This window comes from Ammospiza caudacuta, chromosome 27 (genome assembly GCF_027887145.1).
Source record: "Ammospiza caudacuta isolate bAmmCau1 chromosome 27, bAmmCau1.pri, whole genome shotgun sequence".
In the NCBI taxonomy this organism is placed as follows: domain Eukaryota; kingdom Metazoa; phylum Chordata; class Aves; order Passeriformes; family Passerellidae; genus Ammospiza; species Ammospiza caudacuta.
The window spans coordinates 7,490,203-7,504,569 of record NC_080619.1 but is presented as its reverse complement, the minus strand read 5'-3'; the positions used below and the strand labels follow the sequence as shown (position 1 = coordinate 7,504,569).

The following is a 14,367-nucleotide window of genomic DNA, read 5'->3' as shown; positions in this document are numbered from 1 at the left end:
ATGCACGATCTCAACGGTACACTGGCCAAAACCCAACAATTCTGCTACTCACCATTCTCCTAAGAATGCCCAGCTCCTGGGGCCGTATGCTTCGGCCTCGCTCAGAGGCTGACACCGTTATCGCAGGGTAGGCCTGGGATAAGAGGAGAGGAGGTTATGTGGCATTGCTGAAACCTGAGTGGACCCTTGCTCCTCCTCCCTACTTCCCTGACTCACCGCAACTCCTCCGCCATTGCTGAAGGCCACCCTGGTGACACCTTTAAATAGAAAAGGCAGAGGCTTCATCACAGTGCTGTGATACTTCTGCAGGGCTCAGGAGAGCGGCAAAGCCAGCACATCGGCCGGTGGGTAACTGGGGCTTGGCATGCTCTGAGTGGATTGCCTAAAGTGCAGAAACAGGAATAGATGCTTAGAGTTGCACCAGAAAGTCAGACTTGAGCAATAACAACTGCTTCTGTAAGCTACTCAATGCTAGCCTTGCCCATCTAACCTTGACTGCTGATATCCAGCTTACCTTCCTAAAAAGAAAAAGAACAGTGCTGTAACAGAGTCACACTTTACACTCCCCCTGCAGAGACAAACAGCGACTGACCTGCTCGGGGGAACCTCCTCCCCCAGGATGGGGGGATGGATTTTGCACTGGATTTTATCCTCTGCATCTGAAAGTGAGGACAAAAGTCAAAGGGCTGCAGGATAACTTCACAGCTCCAAACATCTTGTGTCTATCTAGGAGTATCATCTAGAGTCTGGCAATACCCCATAAGCATCAAGTCTCTGGGACTTGTCCTATTGCAGCAGGCTATGCGGCAGGGCAGAACACCTCCGGCACAAATGTCTGCACGCACCCGTGACACAGAACGTGACAAACGGGGGGACATGAAACACGACACATCATGCTTGTGGTGAGGGCCTCGAGGGGAGAAGGCAAAAGGGACCCCAAAGACACACTAGGTAACACGGCACACCGGACAACACGACACAGACCAGAACTGTTCTGCACTGCCTGCCTCAAAGCTGCCATCAAAAGTAGAGCTCTCCCTTTAGCTGTCCTAAGAGGCCCTTGGAGAAGATTGCTTTTCCCTCTGCTGATTTTTAAATCTATCTCAAGAACTCCCAATCTGCTACTCTCCCATCATCCCATCTCCAGGTCGTGGCCCCCAACTTATCTTTTGAATGATCAGTGATGTGGATCCATGTTGCACCTAAAATGAGTCTGCCTCAGAGGGCCCTGTGATGGCCTGTTAGCCTCTTGGTCAGCTACAAATAAAAAAACCAAAACCAAAGTATGAGTTCAGACTTATGTGGGCCAAATCCTAGCAAGTCAGCTACTTGCCCTCTCCTGAGTGTGCCTGGCTCCTTCAGGCTCCAGCTTCATCCTGATTCCAAGGCTGTGGCCTTCATTAAGAGTGGCACCTGGGTTAGAGAAAGGCAAAGTTAAATGGCATTCCTGTGAGTGCAGTGGATGACCTTGTGTGCTGTAAGACATGGGAATGCCTCTGCTAGGCTTCTGAGAAGCCTTGGGGGGGGGGGGGAGGGAAGTGTCCTTAAATAAACACCCTTTCCCAACCTGCTGCCTTCAAACCTCCCTCCCCCTGCCCACAATTAACTCCTAACTGGATACCTGGTCACCCTCCCTCTCTTAATCACAACCCTCAACTCACCTGAAGCCACAATCTCAAATATCTTTGACACTGGGCAGATCCCTCTTGTGACACGATGAATCTGCTGAAAAAAGTGTTATTCTTAACACAACCTGAAGTCTCTGGAAGCTGTGCTCCTCCTAAAAAAAAAAAAAAAAAAAAAGACAAAACAAAATAAGAACGAACCCAAAAAGACAAATGTGCTTTATCAACCCTAAACACAAACCCCAAAGTTATGAACCTAAATACTCCCTGTATTCCATGGTATTCTCTTCACAGAATCTTCCAAGCCTCTGTTGCTTTAGATGCCCAGAAACCCCTGCTGAAAACAAGCTGAAAGAGCCTCTTCACTGAAATGAGAGGAGAGCCCTTAACCCAGCACATCCCAGAGAGGGAATGAAGCCCCTCAGCCACGGCTGGGGTTAATATACCCCTGATTGTGCCCGCCTCTCGTTCCCATGGCACCCAGGAAAAGGGAGGGGGCAAATCCCACCGGGTATAAAAGCCCTCAGAGCAGCTGCAGCTGTTTGGCCTCTCTGACTTGAATTCAAGGGGCGTAAAGGGCTTGTTATAGAAGGAAGCTCTTCAGAAAAATAGCAGTGCTTTCTTTTTACATTGACTACTTAGAGCAGAAGAACAGGAAACTGGTAAGACATCAAACCTTTTAAAAAAGTTCCTAAAAATACCCTGAGTAGTCTTAAAGGGCCTCTGAAATTACCCTAAAAATCCTCAAAGTGCCCTGATAAGACCCTAAAAATACTCTACTGTATCTGGGCTGGAATGCAGAATTGGGAAGTTTTGGGACAGGATTAGAGGCAGGATCCCAAAACCCAGACTGGATCGGAGTCAGGAAATGGAAGAGAGGAACGCCTGGACAGGATTTGGATGTGATAGGAATGGAAGAAAACCCAGACTGGATTGGGGCGGAGACCTGGAAAACCTGCACTGGATCATGCCTGGAATATGGATTTTTTGGTGAAAACCTGGACTGAATTGCAGCCGATAGATGGAATGGGTGAAAACCTGGATTAGATCAGGGTGGGATATGGTTGGGAGGAAAACCCGGATGGGATAATAGCCACTATACAGAATGGGAGGAAACCTGAGCTGGATCCAGGCAGGAGATGGAATGGGGGAAATCCTGGACTGGATCAGGAATGGGAAATGGAATGAAAGCAAACACACTTGCCATCTTTTATCCCATTTAACTCCCTGTACCTTCACCAGGGACATTGGGCTGCACAGGAGCTGTCAAGGACGGGGATCCAACCTACATAAAGAAAGAGTTTCTCTCTTTTCCAGGAAACGCTTTTTAGTTTTTCTAGTGAGCCCCCCACCTTTCCCCCCCCCACAACAGGGGGTATAGCTCAGTGGTACAGCATTTGACTGCAGATCAAGAGGTCCCTGGTTCAACTCCAGGTGCCCCCTCTTTTTTTCCTTCTTTCCACCTGCCTTTTGCCAAAAATTTGCCTCGGGAAAAATCGATGGAGAGCTCTGAACTTGTGCTGTGCACTCTGAGTTGGTTCTGAGCTCCAGCATGTAAGGAAGGAGGGCTGGAGTGTTGGGTGAGTGCAGGGGTTGTTCTATGTCTGAGTGACCACTCGCTGTCTGTGTGAGCTTTGCTGGTCTTTAATTCTCTACAGACACCAGATCTACCAGAATTTCTCATTTTTACCACCATTTAGCACATTTAACTCCATGTACAGCTTTTGGTAGGTACATTAAGGTGCACAGGGGGGTGTCAAGGAAAAAAATCCAGTTTGTAGGCAACAGAAGATTTTTCTTTCATAAGAAACATTTTCCTATCTCCCAGGGGAGCTGCTGCATTGGGGGTATAGCTCAGTGGTAGAGCATTTGACTGCAGATCAAGAGGTCCCTGGTTCAACTCCAGGTGCCCCCTCCTTTTTGGCTGCTTTTCCCTGGGGATTTTGGGGGTGTGGTCGCTGGAATGGCAGCTCAGCGTCTTCTCCTGCTCATTCTTTTCCCTGTTGCAGACTGAGATGAAATCTGGGGAAAATGTCAGGGACTCCAAGGTTCAGAGCACTCAGGTGACAGACTGGGACGGTATTGGAATAAACCACTCAGGACTCCATTTTCTTCGTGATGGAAAATGCCCATTCTTCAGTCACGTAACTAATAAAGTTATGTTTTTATAAATTTTATACATTTTTATACTATTTTATATATTTAATACAGTTTTTATACAGTTTTACAGACCTCATGTGTGACTAACTGGTCAGCAGCTCTTTTGCCAATTATTGGTTAGTATCAAGTTGTTATTCTGTATTGATTGGTAACTTAAACCCCCAGTGGGTACATGCAGGAAAAGTTGTTTGTGAGACATAATTTTCATTTTTCTAACAGTGTAAAAACAGTTTATTCAGGTGTAGGTTGTTTTTTCACCCAGGAATAGGTTGTTATGGTAACCAACTGCTCACAGAGGATTGCTTTGACATGGGAACCTGCACGGCGTAGGCTTTCTTCAGAAGAAATTACAACATAACAGAGCAGACCTGATTTTATGAGGCCTTTTTCTTATAATTTTTCCACTTTTTTTCTACTACTTATATTTTTTGCCCTTATTTTTCATTGTTTCTTATGTTTTTTCCGAGGAAGGGAAGGAGCTAGGAAGGAACTGGGCCAAGGACCCATGCTGGAGTGCAATGACTCTGTGGCTGCTGCTGCCCCACAGGTTCTGCAGCGCAAACCAAATCCTCAGGCACAGAGAACTCAGGGATTTGGGGAAAAACATCCTTGAAGTGTTTTATTGTGCTGAGAAAATAGGAGGGGGTATAGCTCAGTGGTAGAGCATTTGACTGCAGATCAAGAGGTCCCTGGTTCAACTCCAGGTGCCCCCTCTTTTCTTTTTTTCCTTCTTTCCACCTGCCTTTTGCCAAAAATTTGCCACGTGAAAAAATCGATGGAGAGCTCTGAACTTGTGGGGAGCTGGTTCTGAGCTCCAGCATCCAAGGAACAGAAGTTCAGCTGGAAAAGTTTTGGGATTCTGCTCTAACCACTCACTGTGTGTGCTCTTCTCTGACCTTAAGTCTCTGTAATCACCAACAGAACTGCTTTTTTTATCTTATTTATTATTTGATTTTATTTCTTAATCATTTATTTTATTTATTAAATTGTAAGTAAAATTTCATTTTTACCATCATTTATCACATTTAACTCCGTGTAGCTTTATCAGGCGCTCCCTGGAGCTGTCAAGGAAAGAAATCCAATTCATGGACAAAAAAAGATTTTTCCTTCCCAAGAAATGTTTTCAAGTCTCCCAGGTGCAACAGCTGGGTCAGGGGGTATAGCTCAGTGGTAGAGCATTTGACTGCAGATCAAGAGGTCCCTGGTTCAACTCCAGGTGCCCCCTCTTCTTTTCCTCTTTCCACCTGCCTTTTGCCCAAATCTTTCCCAGAAAACACGTGGAGAGCTCTAGTAGGAGCCATAAGCTGGCTCTGTGCACTCGGAATTGGTTCTGAGCTTCTGAATGCAATCCCTGAGTGTTGGGGAAATGCAGGGGTTGTGCCATGTGTGAGAACGACTCCCTGCCTGTTTGAGCTTTTCTGTGTTTGAAATTCACTGCAGGCATCGGATCTACCAGAATTTCTCATTTTTACCACCATTTAGCACATTTAACTCCCTGTAGCTTTACGAGGCACTCCCTGAGCTGCACAGGGGAGTGTGAAGGAAAGAAATCCAATTTGTGGACAGCAAAAGATTTTTCTTTCCCAAGAAACATTTTCTAATCTCCCAGGTAGAACTGCTGCACTGGGGGGTATAGCTCAGTAGTAGAGCATTTGACTACAGATCAAGAGGTCCCTGGTTCAACTCCAGGTACCCCCTTATCTTTTGCTGCCTTTTCACCCTTTTTTCTTCCACAATTTTCTCATTCAGAAAGCACAGAGAGCTTTTCTTACCCCACCCCTCTGAAGTGTTGGAAATCATTGGTGATGTTTTGCCAAACCTGAACTCCCATTTTTCCATTCTGTTTGCCTGAGTTGTGCAGGAAACACACAAACCCAACAGCTGCAGCTCGAGTTTTTCCTGTACGAGTAATTGCCCTTAATTTACACAGTGAATGATGTGCATAACGCGTTCCTAGCAGTCACAGCCGCGCTGAGCTGTTTCCTCCAGGCTCTGAACTCCAGGCCGGTTGGGTGGCTACGATGCCACAGCTCGCCATCTAGGCAGCCCCGGGGCTCGAACCTCTAACCCGCAGCCCCGCAGACGGCGGCGCTGCCCCTGAGCCACGCCCCGGCCGCGGAGATGGGGGCGTGGCGGGGGGCGCGCCGGGAGGACGGCGCAGGGACAGCGCTCTGGGCCGGGAACCTCAGAGTTCCAGGTTCGAGCCCCGCCTGGCTCCAAAAGGGTAAATGGCAATTCTGTCGCGGGAGATCACAGCTGTTATCCCGAGAGAATACTGCCGGTATGCTGGGGGATCACTGGCTCTATCTAGAGAGGTTCGCCAGCTCTGTCCCGCGAAATCGCCAGCTCTGACCCGCCCCGGCACAGGAAATCCTTCCTTGCGCCCGACGACGGACTGGGAGGTGCCAGATTCTGACCCAGCCGGGCACCACCGCAGTTGACGGCACCGGCCGGGCTCTGCCCCGGGCCAAGTTGTGCGTAACTGGACACGGGGCCGGAACGCTTCGACCCTCAAGATCCGACCCAAAGGCGCTGCCCCCCCGCTCCGCGCGTCGCCGTGACGGGCACAGCCGGACAGACTCGTCCCGTGGCTTTAAGTGCTTTTGTAATTACTCTCTTCATCATTACCAGGCGTTTCTTTGGTATTGCTGTAACCAGCCCCATTTGAAACAGGCTCAGATCTTGTCTGAATTCCCTGGCAGCGTCCAAGGCCAGGTAGATGGGGCAACCTGGGAAAGTGGAAGGTGTCCCGTCCCTAACTATGGCAGGGATGGAACTGGAGAGCTTTGGGGTCCCTTCCCACCCAAACCATTCTGGATTCCATACACGGAATGAAAACACCTCTCAGGCTCGGCACCGAGGGGCATCTCCGCCGCTTCTTTCTCTTCCTCCCCCTCCACCCGTGACGCACTGAGGAGGAAGCGGCGCAGAAACCCGAGCGGCGGCGCGTGTCGGTGACGTATTTCCTGTCCCGGTAGCGGCGGGGGACGCGCTCGCCCGCCGGCCGCGATGGGGGGGGGAGACCTGGTGAGGGGAACCGGGGAGAATCGGACGGAACCTGGGGAGGCAGAGGGAAAAATGATGGGAGACGAGGGAGCTGAGAGGGGCCGGGGTAATGAGGGGGAATGAGGGAACCGGGGGGGGTTCACAGTGGCCGGGGGAGCGTGAAGGGGGTCGAGGGGCTTGACAGAAGGCGGGGGCTGAGAGGGCACTGAGGAGTCTCAGGGGTCCGGGGGGGCTTACAGGGTTCGGGTGGCCTGAGGGGAACTAGGGTGGGGCGGGTGAGAGCGGGCGGGCGAGCCTGAAGGGGGTTGGGCCGGTGGCGGGGAGGGAGAGGGCCTGGAAGGGCTGAGAGGAGCTGGGGAGGGGAGAGGGGTCGGGAGGAGGGCGTGGGGCTTCTGGGGGGGGAGACTGAGAGGGGTCAGTGGGTGCTGAAGGGGCCGGGGCTGTAGCAGGGGTCAGAGGGGGGGGGCGTTTGGAGGCGTCCCGGGGGGCTAAGGAGGGGCTGCAGGGCCAGGATGTGCCGCTGCCCCGGGACTGAGGCCACTCGCGGGGCCAGTGGGAGCCGCGGGTCCGTTCTCTGGGCCCAGCTGCCGGCATCGCTGGGCTGCCCTGGCCCCTCGGTGCCGGTCCTGGTACCAATCCCCTGTGCCAATCCCCTCTTTCCACAGAACCTGAAAAAGAGCTGGCACCCACAGACACTGCGCAATGTGGAGAAGGTGTGGAAGGCAGAGCAGAAGCATGAGGCTGAGAGGAGGAAGATCGAGGAGCTGCAGCGGGAGCTGCAGGAGGAGCGGGCACGGGAGGAGATGCAGCGCTATGCTGAGGACATGGGCACCGTGCGGTGAGGGCACAGGGACAGGGGCACCGACCGTGTGGTGAGGGTGCAGGGATATGGGCTCAGGGACAGGGGCACCGTGCGGTGAGGGCACGAGTACAGAGGCACCATGTGGTGAGAGCATGGGGACACAGGCACAGGGACATGGGCACCATGTGGTGAGGGCACGGGGACACGGCCACCGTGCAGTGAGCAGGGACACGGGGACATTGGCATGGGGACGTGGGCACTGTGTGTAACAGCACAGGGACACAGGCACCGTGCTGTGAGCCAGGGGACAGCATAGGGACTGCATGGGGACAGTACAGGGACAGCGTGGGGAGAGCATGAGGACAGCACAAAGGTTGGGGTGGAAGGGATAACAAAGCCCCTCCAGTGCCTCCCCTGCCATGGCAGGGACATCTCCCAGTGTCCCAGTGCTTCAAGCCCCAGTGTCCAACCTGGCCTTGGGCACTGCTAGGAATCCAGGGGCAGCCACAGCTGCTCTGGGGTTTCTGTTCCATCCCCTCCCCTCCTTGCCAGGGAGGAATTCCTTCCTAAAACGTTATCCCACCCTGCCCTCTGTCAATTCAAATCCATTCCCCTGGTCCCAAATCCTTCTCCAGTTCTCCTGGAGCCCCAGTCAGGCACTGAACAACCCCAAAACGTTCCCAGGCTGAACAATCCCATCCTTGGGGCCATGTCCCACAGTCCAACCCCAAACTGTCCCTGCTCACCTTCGAGCCAAGCCCTGGAGGCAGCCGGAGGAGGAATGAAACTTTCTTTTTGGCACAGGAAGCGTGAGGAGAAGCTGGAGTGGATGTACCAGGGCCCCGGGGGGATGGTGAACAGGGACGAGTACCTGCTGGGTCGCCCTGTGGACAAGTTCATCCTGGACAAGGTTGGGGACAAGGACAGCACTGGGGACACGGGGCTGCTGCCCGGCTCCATCTTCGCCAGGGCAGGGGCCAGCTCCGTGCTGGACATGGCCACCAAGATCCGTGAGGACCCCCTCTTCATGATCAGGTGTGCAGAGACAAGGGCACTCAAAAACTACAAATTAGCCTGTCTCAAAAGCACTTAAATTGATATTATGTATTATATTATCCTTTTATATATATATGTATATATATATATATATCTCCTTTAATATATATGTCCTGTTAATATATATACTGTCCTGTATCAAAACCAGTTGAATTGATTAGAAATATCATATCCTGTATATATATATATATCTTTTAATATATATATCTATCTTATAAATGTTCTAAAATGTCTCCTATGTATCCTATAAATATATATATTATCCTATATGAAAAACAATTGATTATAAATATTATACTGTCCTATACATATATATCCTATAATCTATAAATATCCTAATATATGTATCCTATAAATACATATATTATCCTATATCAAAAGCAATCCAATTTATTATAAATATTATATTATCCTATAAATATATATCCGATTTTATATATATCCTATAAATATCCCAATATATATATATATCTTATATACCCTATAAATATACATATTTTCCTATATCAGTAGCAGTTGAATTGATTAGAAATGTTCCTATATCAAAAGCAGTTCAATTGATTATAAGAAAAGGGGCAACTCCTCTTCAGTTTTGCTAAATACACAACATTTCTCTTTGTTCCTGCTTTCTCTGTTCTTAGAGCTTGCACTTGCTGGATCCTCTTTGTGGAAATGTGATTAAAAAAACTGATTTTCTTTTTCCTGCTTTAGGAAGAGGGAGGAGGAAAAGAAAAGAGAAGTTTTAAACAACCCGGTGAAAATGAAGAAAATCAAAGCCTTGGTAGGTGTGAGGCAGGGGAGGAGCAAAAATCAGAATTTTTATTGTCCAGGACAAGGAGCCAAGCTCTGTTTGCTCCTTACACTCCTCAATTCTGAGAGAAAATCTCATTAAACGAGATTTATATGCCTATTAATTTAAATTTATATATCCATACATTTAAATTTATGTATCTGTAGATTGCAATTTATAAATGGCTATAAAGATGGGTTTCCCCTTTTCTTATAATCAAAAATTCCCATTTATAAATTGCTGTAAATTTATAAATCTCATTAAATGAGATTTTCTGGCTTGAAATCTATAAATGACTGTAAGTTTTTATAAGCATCTTTGCATTTCTATAAAGATATTTCTCTTGTAAATACTGCAAAAACATTTTTGCACTTTTAAATATGAAAAAATAATTTTTAGAGATTTGTTTGGCTTCAGGTTTTGTGCTTTTCCACACATTGGAAATGTGTGGAAAATGTGGAATTGTGGTGTTTTCTGCGTGGTCCTGAGGGAGTTTTTGGCTTTGCAGCTGCAGAACAGTTTGGATAAAAAGGAGAGGAAGAAGAAGAAGGAGAAGAAGAAGAAGCACAAGAAGCACCGGCGGCACAGCTCCAGCGTGTCCAGCTCCAGCTCTGAGAAGGAGAGGCCCAGAAATAAGTGAGTTTTACTTTTTTTTTTTTTTTCCTAAGACTGCCCCCATTCCTGCTGGTTTTTCACCTGCTCTCAGATTTTTCTATCTAATTAATGCTTTTAATTAAGTATTTCATTAAATTGTTGCTTCATTTGTTTTGCATCATTAATGAGTGGTAAAAATGGATTTATTCTTTCCATTTGCTTGCTTCAAAAGGGCTTTATTTTCTTTCTAGATCTCAGAAGAGGGTGGATAGTTCCTCCTGGAAGGCTGCTCCTTCCAAAATCCCGGGTTATGGCTTACAGGTACACCCTGGGGAGGGGGGAGAACCAGGGGTTTTGGGAATAGCTGCAGCAGCTGGAACAGGAATGAATAAATTTTAAATTCAATTTGAGGCCATCTGAGCCTTGAAATTCAAATTATTCCAAGCTCAGCCAGACTTTTGCTTGGAATTTGGGATAAGGAATTCAGGATGAGGTTGTTCAGATGCTCCTCATTATCCATGGAATGGGTGGGAAGGGACATCAAAACCCATCCTGTCCCATGGGCTCCCACTGTCTCAGGCTGCTCCAGCCTGTCCTGGGCCACTTCCAGGCATCCAGGAGCAGCCACAGCTCGTCTGAGACTGCCACCCCAGGGAGGAATTCCCTCCCTCAGCTGTGCCAGCCACAAACTTCACCCCCTGTGCCCTGTGTGGGGGCTGCTTCCACCCCTGTGTTCCCTCTGGATTCCAGGTGAGGGACCCCGAGGCGGGGCCGCGCCCCCGGGAGCGCTCCCGGAGCCCATCCCGCTCTCCCCAGAGCCATTCCAGCAGGAGGAACCCCCAGAGGAGCTCAGCATCCCCCTCCGGGCACAGCAAACAGTGAGTGGGTGAAAGCACGGGAGTTCCCTGCAATCCTGTGGGGTCTCTGCTTCCCTTTTCTGACTCTGTCGGGGTCGGGATTGAAGGCACTTGAGACAATGGTTCACGTTCAGACTCAGGGGTTTATTGTTTATTATCAATGTTACAGTCTCACAGCAGGGAGCTCTGCAGTCTCTCATTAACTAGGCACAAAATGGCCAACTATCTCTTGTTACAAGGTCTTTTAAGGCTAAACTATCCAATTAAGAAATTACGCCTAGATTATTTTCACTCCTAACCCAATAACTGGTTGCTCGAAGCCCGCAGTGTGGACGTTTCTGTCCAATTACAAAATACCACCCAAACCCACGAAGAAAGAAAAAGGTGAAGAACAGCTTGCTTCTGCCCTAAAACAACCATCTTGCTTCATACTGATTACTATATTCTAAAACCCCAAACTCTAATTTTTCACCCTGTGATGTTACACACTTCTAACCAACTCCACACCCATAATCCCAGGGCTATCTATCAGTTTTGGAAGCCTTCACAGCCTCAGGTCAAATGCAGTGCTCTCTTGGGAGTCAGAGTCTGTCAATTTAGGATTGTTCCTAGAGTGGCCAGGTAACAGCCCTGCAGCTGTGGGAGCCACCTCAGCCTCAGGATGTGTTAAAACCCCCAGGAATGTTTATAAATGTGATCACGATCTAGTCAAATGTGGATTTTGGTGTTAATGAGGGTAATTCTGGGGTTGCAGGCACAGCAGCCGTGAGGAGAAGGGCAGAGCCAGGAGCCCTTCCCCCAAAAAGAGCTTCCGACGCCAGCACCCCCCGGGCTACACCAGGTCAGTGGCACCCTGTCCTGTCCCCTGTCGCTGTGCTGGAGGACAGACCCCTGGGAGGCACCTGGGCACCAGATTTCCTCTGGTGGTTGGAGGGGACAGGTGAAATGCCCAGAAAATCACACACAGGGGCCTCATGGCTCACCTGGTACTGCTGGCTGGTGGGTGGCACCTTCCCACAGCAGTGCTCGTGGTGCTGCTTCTCCTGCAGGGCGGGAATGGGAATTGGTTAATTGGTGGAGTCACCATCCCTGGGAGTGTTTAACAAAGCCTGGATGTGGCACTGGATGCCAGGGTTTATTGAGGTGTTGGGGCTGGGTTGCACTCAATGATCTTGAAGGTCTCTTCCAACCCAGTGTTTCTGTGAATTCTCTAATTAGGAGGTTCTGTTCCGTCAGGCGAAAAAAGGATCCTGACAGCATCATCTTGGAATTAAAACCAATTAGGAGATCAATTAAATCAAAGAGGGATTAAAATTAAATCCAAGAGAGAGAAAAGAGCCTCCTGCTGGGATGTGGGGAGGTGGAATATTTTAAAAAAGAGGGAAATTTTTAAAATGTCCTCACAAGCTCGGCTGCCAAAGGCAAACCTGTGTTAAATCCCCCTCATCTGGGGAATGTGAACCAGCTTTGGTTGATCTGAGCCTTTTCCAACATGAACAATTCCACCATCCCAAAGTGAGGAAGATGAGGTGCCTGGGGTGCTGCTGCTTCACAGAAAAATATCTCCAGAAATGTTTTCCTGTATAGATTATGTCCTATAACCTTTGACCTCTCTTGTGGCTACTGTCAATTACTCTTTTATTTTGATATTTGCATCAAAATAAATCCCGTTCTCATTAGGATATTAAAGGGTGGTGGAAATTCTCTATGTGATGGTTCTGTTCCCTCTCAGAATCTAACTAAACAATCGCTGATTTTCCTTTTTTAATTAATCTTACTCCTGCAGGTGCCTTACTTCAATTTATAGCTTGGCAGAATTTTGTCTCTGCCAAACTCTGGTCGTTGTGAAAATGGTTTTATGAAGTGTGTCTCTCTCTCCAAACAGAAAGATCTCTCCTGAGGAGCTGGAGCGAAAACGTCAGGAAATGATGGAAAATGCCAAGTGGAGGGAAGAGGAGAGAGCCAACAACCTCAGGAAGCACCGCAAGGAGGAGGAGCTGGAGAAGGAGCTGGAGAAACTCGACTCCAGGGATGGGAAATTCTTCCAGTGAGTCTTTTACCCCCTCCTCATCCAAGGGGAATTCAGCTTCTGAGGGATGGCCTCAGTGTTCAGATCATGGGATTGCATATCTCCCCTGTGGCTGACAGAGCTGCTGTTCCCGAATTTTCCCCTCTGCCCAAAAAATGGCTCTTGCTGATTGGGAGTCAGACCCAAGCTGGGCATTGCTGATGTTCTGCCACTCTGGGAGTGTTTTATATGCAGATAATAATTCAGAAATAATATAAAATGATATATTATATTTATTTAAATATATTTATTATTATATTTATAAATTATTAAGAATAATGTAGAAATTGTCTGCTCTCCTTCAGTCAGGGTTGTGATTTCTGTCTCTGCTCCTGTTCCCTGCAGCCGTTTGAAGCTGGAGAGTGCCTCCACCTCCAGCCTGGAGGATCGGGTCAAGCGCAACATCCACTCCCTGCAGAGGACTCCTGCTGCCCTGGAAAAGAACTTTATGCAGAGGTGAAGCCTGTCCTGGTCCTACCCTGGGCAGGAGCTCAGTGGATGTTTGTTCCCAGAGGTGAGAGCTCTCCAGGAACAATTCCAGCTCCCTCAGAGGATCCCGGAGCTGAGCCCTTGGAGCCCTCTGCATTTGGGGCCTTTGTGTTCCATTTCTAACCTATTGCCAGAGCTTCTCCTCCTCTCCCCATCCCGACTGATGTCACTTTTGTACATCATTACCAAGCTCTGCTTCCTCCTGTGCCAGAGCTGAAGATCTACTTTTGCTAATCCTTAAAATCCAGAGCAGAACCGATGCACACGTGAGGTAATCCCATGGAATTTGACAGAACTACACCAACCCTGTTCCACACTCTCACCCTTTGCACCCACACTTCACAGTGGGGTGTCTGTGGCTGGCATTTGGTGGCTCACAGATTTATTTCATTGATCTCTGACCCAAAGGAAGCAGTTTCTGAGGGGGAAAAAGGGAATGAGCAGAGCGTAGCTGACACAGCAAACATTTCTCTGGGATTTTGTAATGTAAGTAATATGTACAGCAGTGTAGATTTATTTTACCTTTTTGATTAAGAAACTTCACTGTCATTTGTTAAATGTCCTTTGTGGTCTGGGGGAGATGGGAGGGGCAGGGGTGGATTGGCTGTGGGAGGGAAGGGTCGGTGAGGGTTCGGGAGGCCGCAGCAGCCCCTTCCCGGGTATGTCCAGCCCGCAGGCCGCGCCCCGGGGCCGGGGGTGTCCCCGTTGTCCCCCGAGGGTCCCGGCGGGGACCCCAAGCGGCTGCGGGCCCTTTAAACGGCGGCGCATGACGTTGTAACTGCCCATTCATAATTCCAGCCGCCTCGCTGCTGAGTGGTCCGTTCCCAGAGGGGCGTGGCGTTGGCCGGCGCGTCACGCCGACTGGGCGAGACCATCTCCGGGAGCAGGAGGAGGAAATAGGGCTTTTTCCCCTTTGTCTC

The 14,367-nt window shown here is 49.0% G+C and overlaps 1 protein-coding gene and 5 non-coding genes across 7 annotated transcripts; all 6 read left to right on the top strand.

The window, feature by feature from the left end:
- Positions 1–2,996: 2,996 nt before the first annotated feature.
- On the top strand, positions 2,997–3,068 carry TRNAC-GCA (transfer RNA cysteine (anticodon GCA)). The gene has a single exon. It is a non-coding gene; the product is annotated as a tRNA-Cys (tRNA).
- A 400-nt stretch (positions 3,069–3,468) lies between these two features.
- Positions 3,469–3,540, top strand: TRNAC-GCA (transfer RNA cysteine (anticodon GCA)). Its single transcript has one exon. It is a non-coding gene; the product is annotated as a tRNA-Cys (tRNA).
- Positions 3,541–4,426: 886 nt separating this feature from the next.
- On the top strand, positions 4,427–4,498 carry TRNAC-GCA (transfer RNA cysteine (anticodon GCA)). Its single transcript has one exon. It is a non-coding gene; the product is annotated as a tRNA-Cys (tRNA).
- Positions 4,499–4,938: 440 nt separating this feature from the next.
- TRNAC-GCA (transfer RNA cysteine (anticodon GCA)) lies at positions 4,939–5,010 on the top strand. Its single transcript has one exon. It is a non-coding gene; the product is annotated as a tRNA-Cys (tRNA).
- A 401-nt stretch (positions 5,011–5,411) lies between these two features.
- On the top strand, positions 5,412–5,483 carry TRNAC-ACA (transfer RNA cysteine (anticodon ACA)). The gene has a single exon. It is a non-coding gene; the product is annotated as a tRNA-Cys (tRNA).
- Positions 5,484–6,730: 1,247 nt separating this feature from the next.
- Positions 6,731–13,946, top strand: CWC25 (CWC25 spliceosome associated protein homolog). Of its 2 annotated transcripts, none has more exons than XM_058820624.1 (10): positions 6,731–6,812; positions 7,457–7,629; positions 8,398–8,628; positions 9,361–9,430; positions 9,948–10,075; positions 10,285–10,354; positions 10,784–10,911; positions 11,645–11,731; positions 12,776–12,937; positions 13,304–13,946. In XM_058820624.1, the coding sequence occupies exons 1-10, from the start codon at positions 6,795–6,797 to the stop codon at positions 13,416–13,418; spliced, it is 1,182 nt and encodes a 393-aa protein (XP_058676607.1). In that variant the 5' UTR covers positions 6,731–6,794; the 3' UTR covers positions 13,419–13,946. The 2 variants fall into 2 exon arrangements, with proteins under 2 accessions (XP_058676607.1, XP_058676608.1); XM_058820625.1 differs by lacking the exon at positions 6,731–6,812 and adding an exon at positions 6,840–6,897.
- Positions 13,947–14,367: the final 421 nt, after the last annotated feature.

Coding starts and splice junctions, on each gene's coding strand:
- CWC25 (XM_058820624.1), top strand. Junction 8,629..9,360: donor GACCCCCTCTTCATGATCAG/GTGTGCAGAGAC, acceptor TTCCTGCTTTAG/GAAGAGGGAGGAGGAAAAGA. Junction 11,732..12,775: donor CACCCCCCGGGCTACACCAG/GTCAGTGGCACC, acceptor CTCTCCAAACAG/AAAGATCTCTCCTGAGGAGC.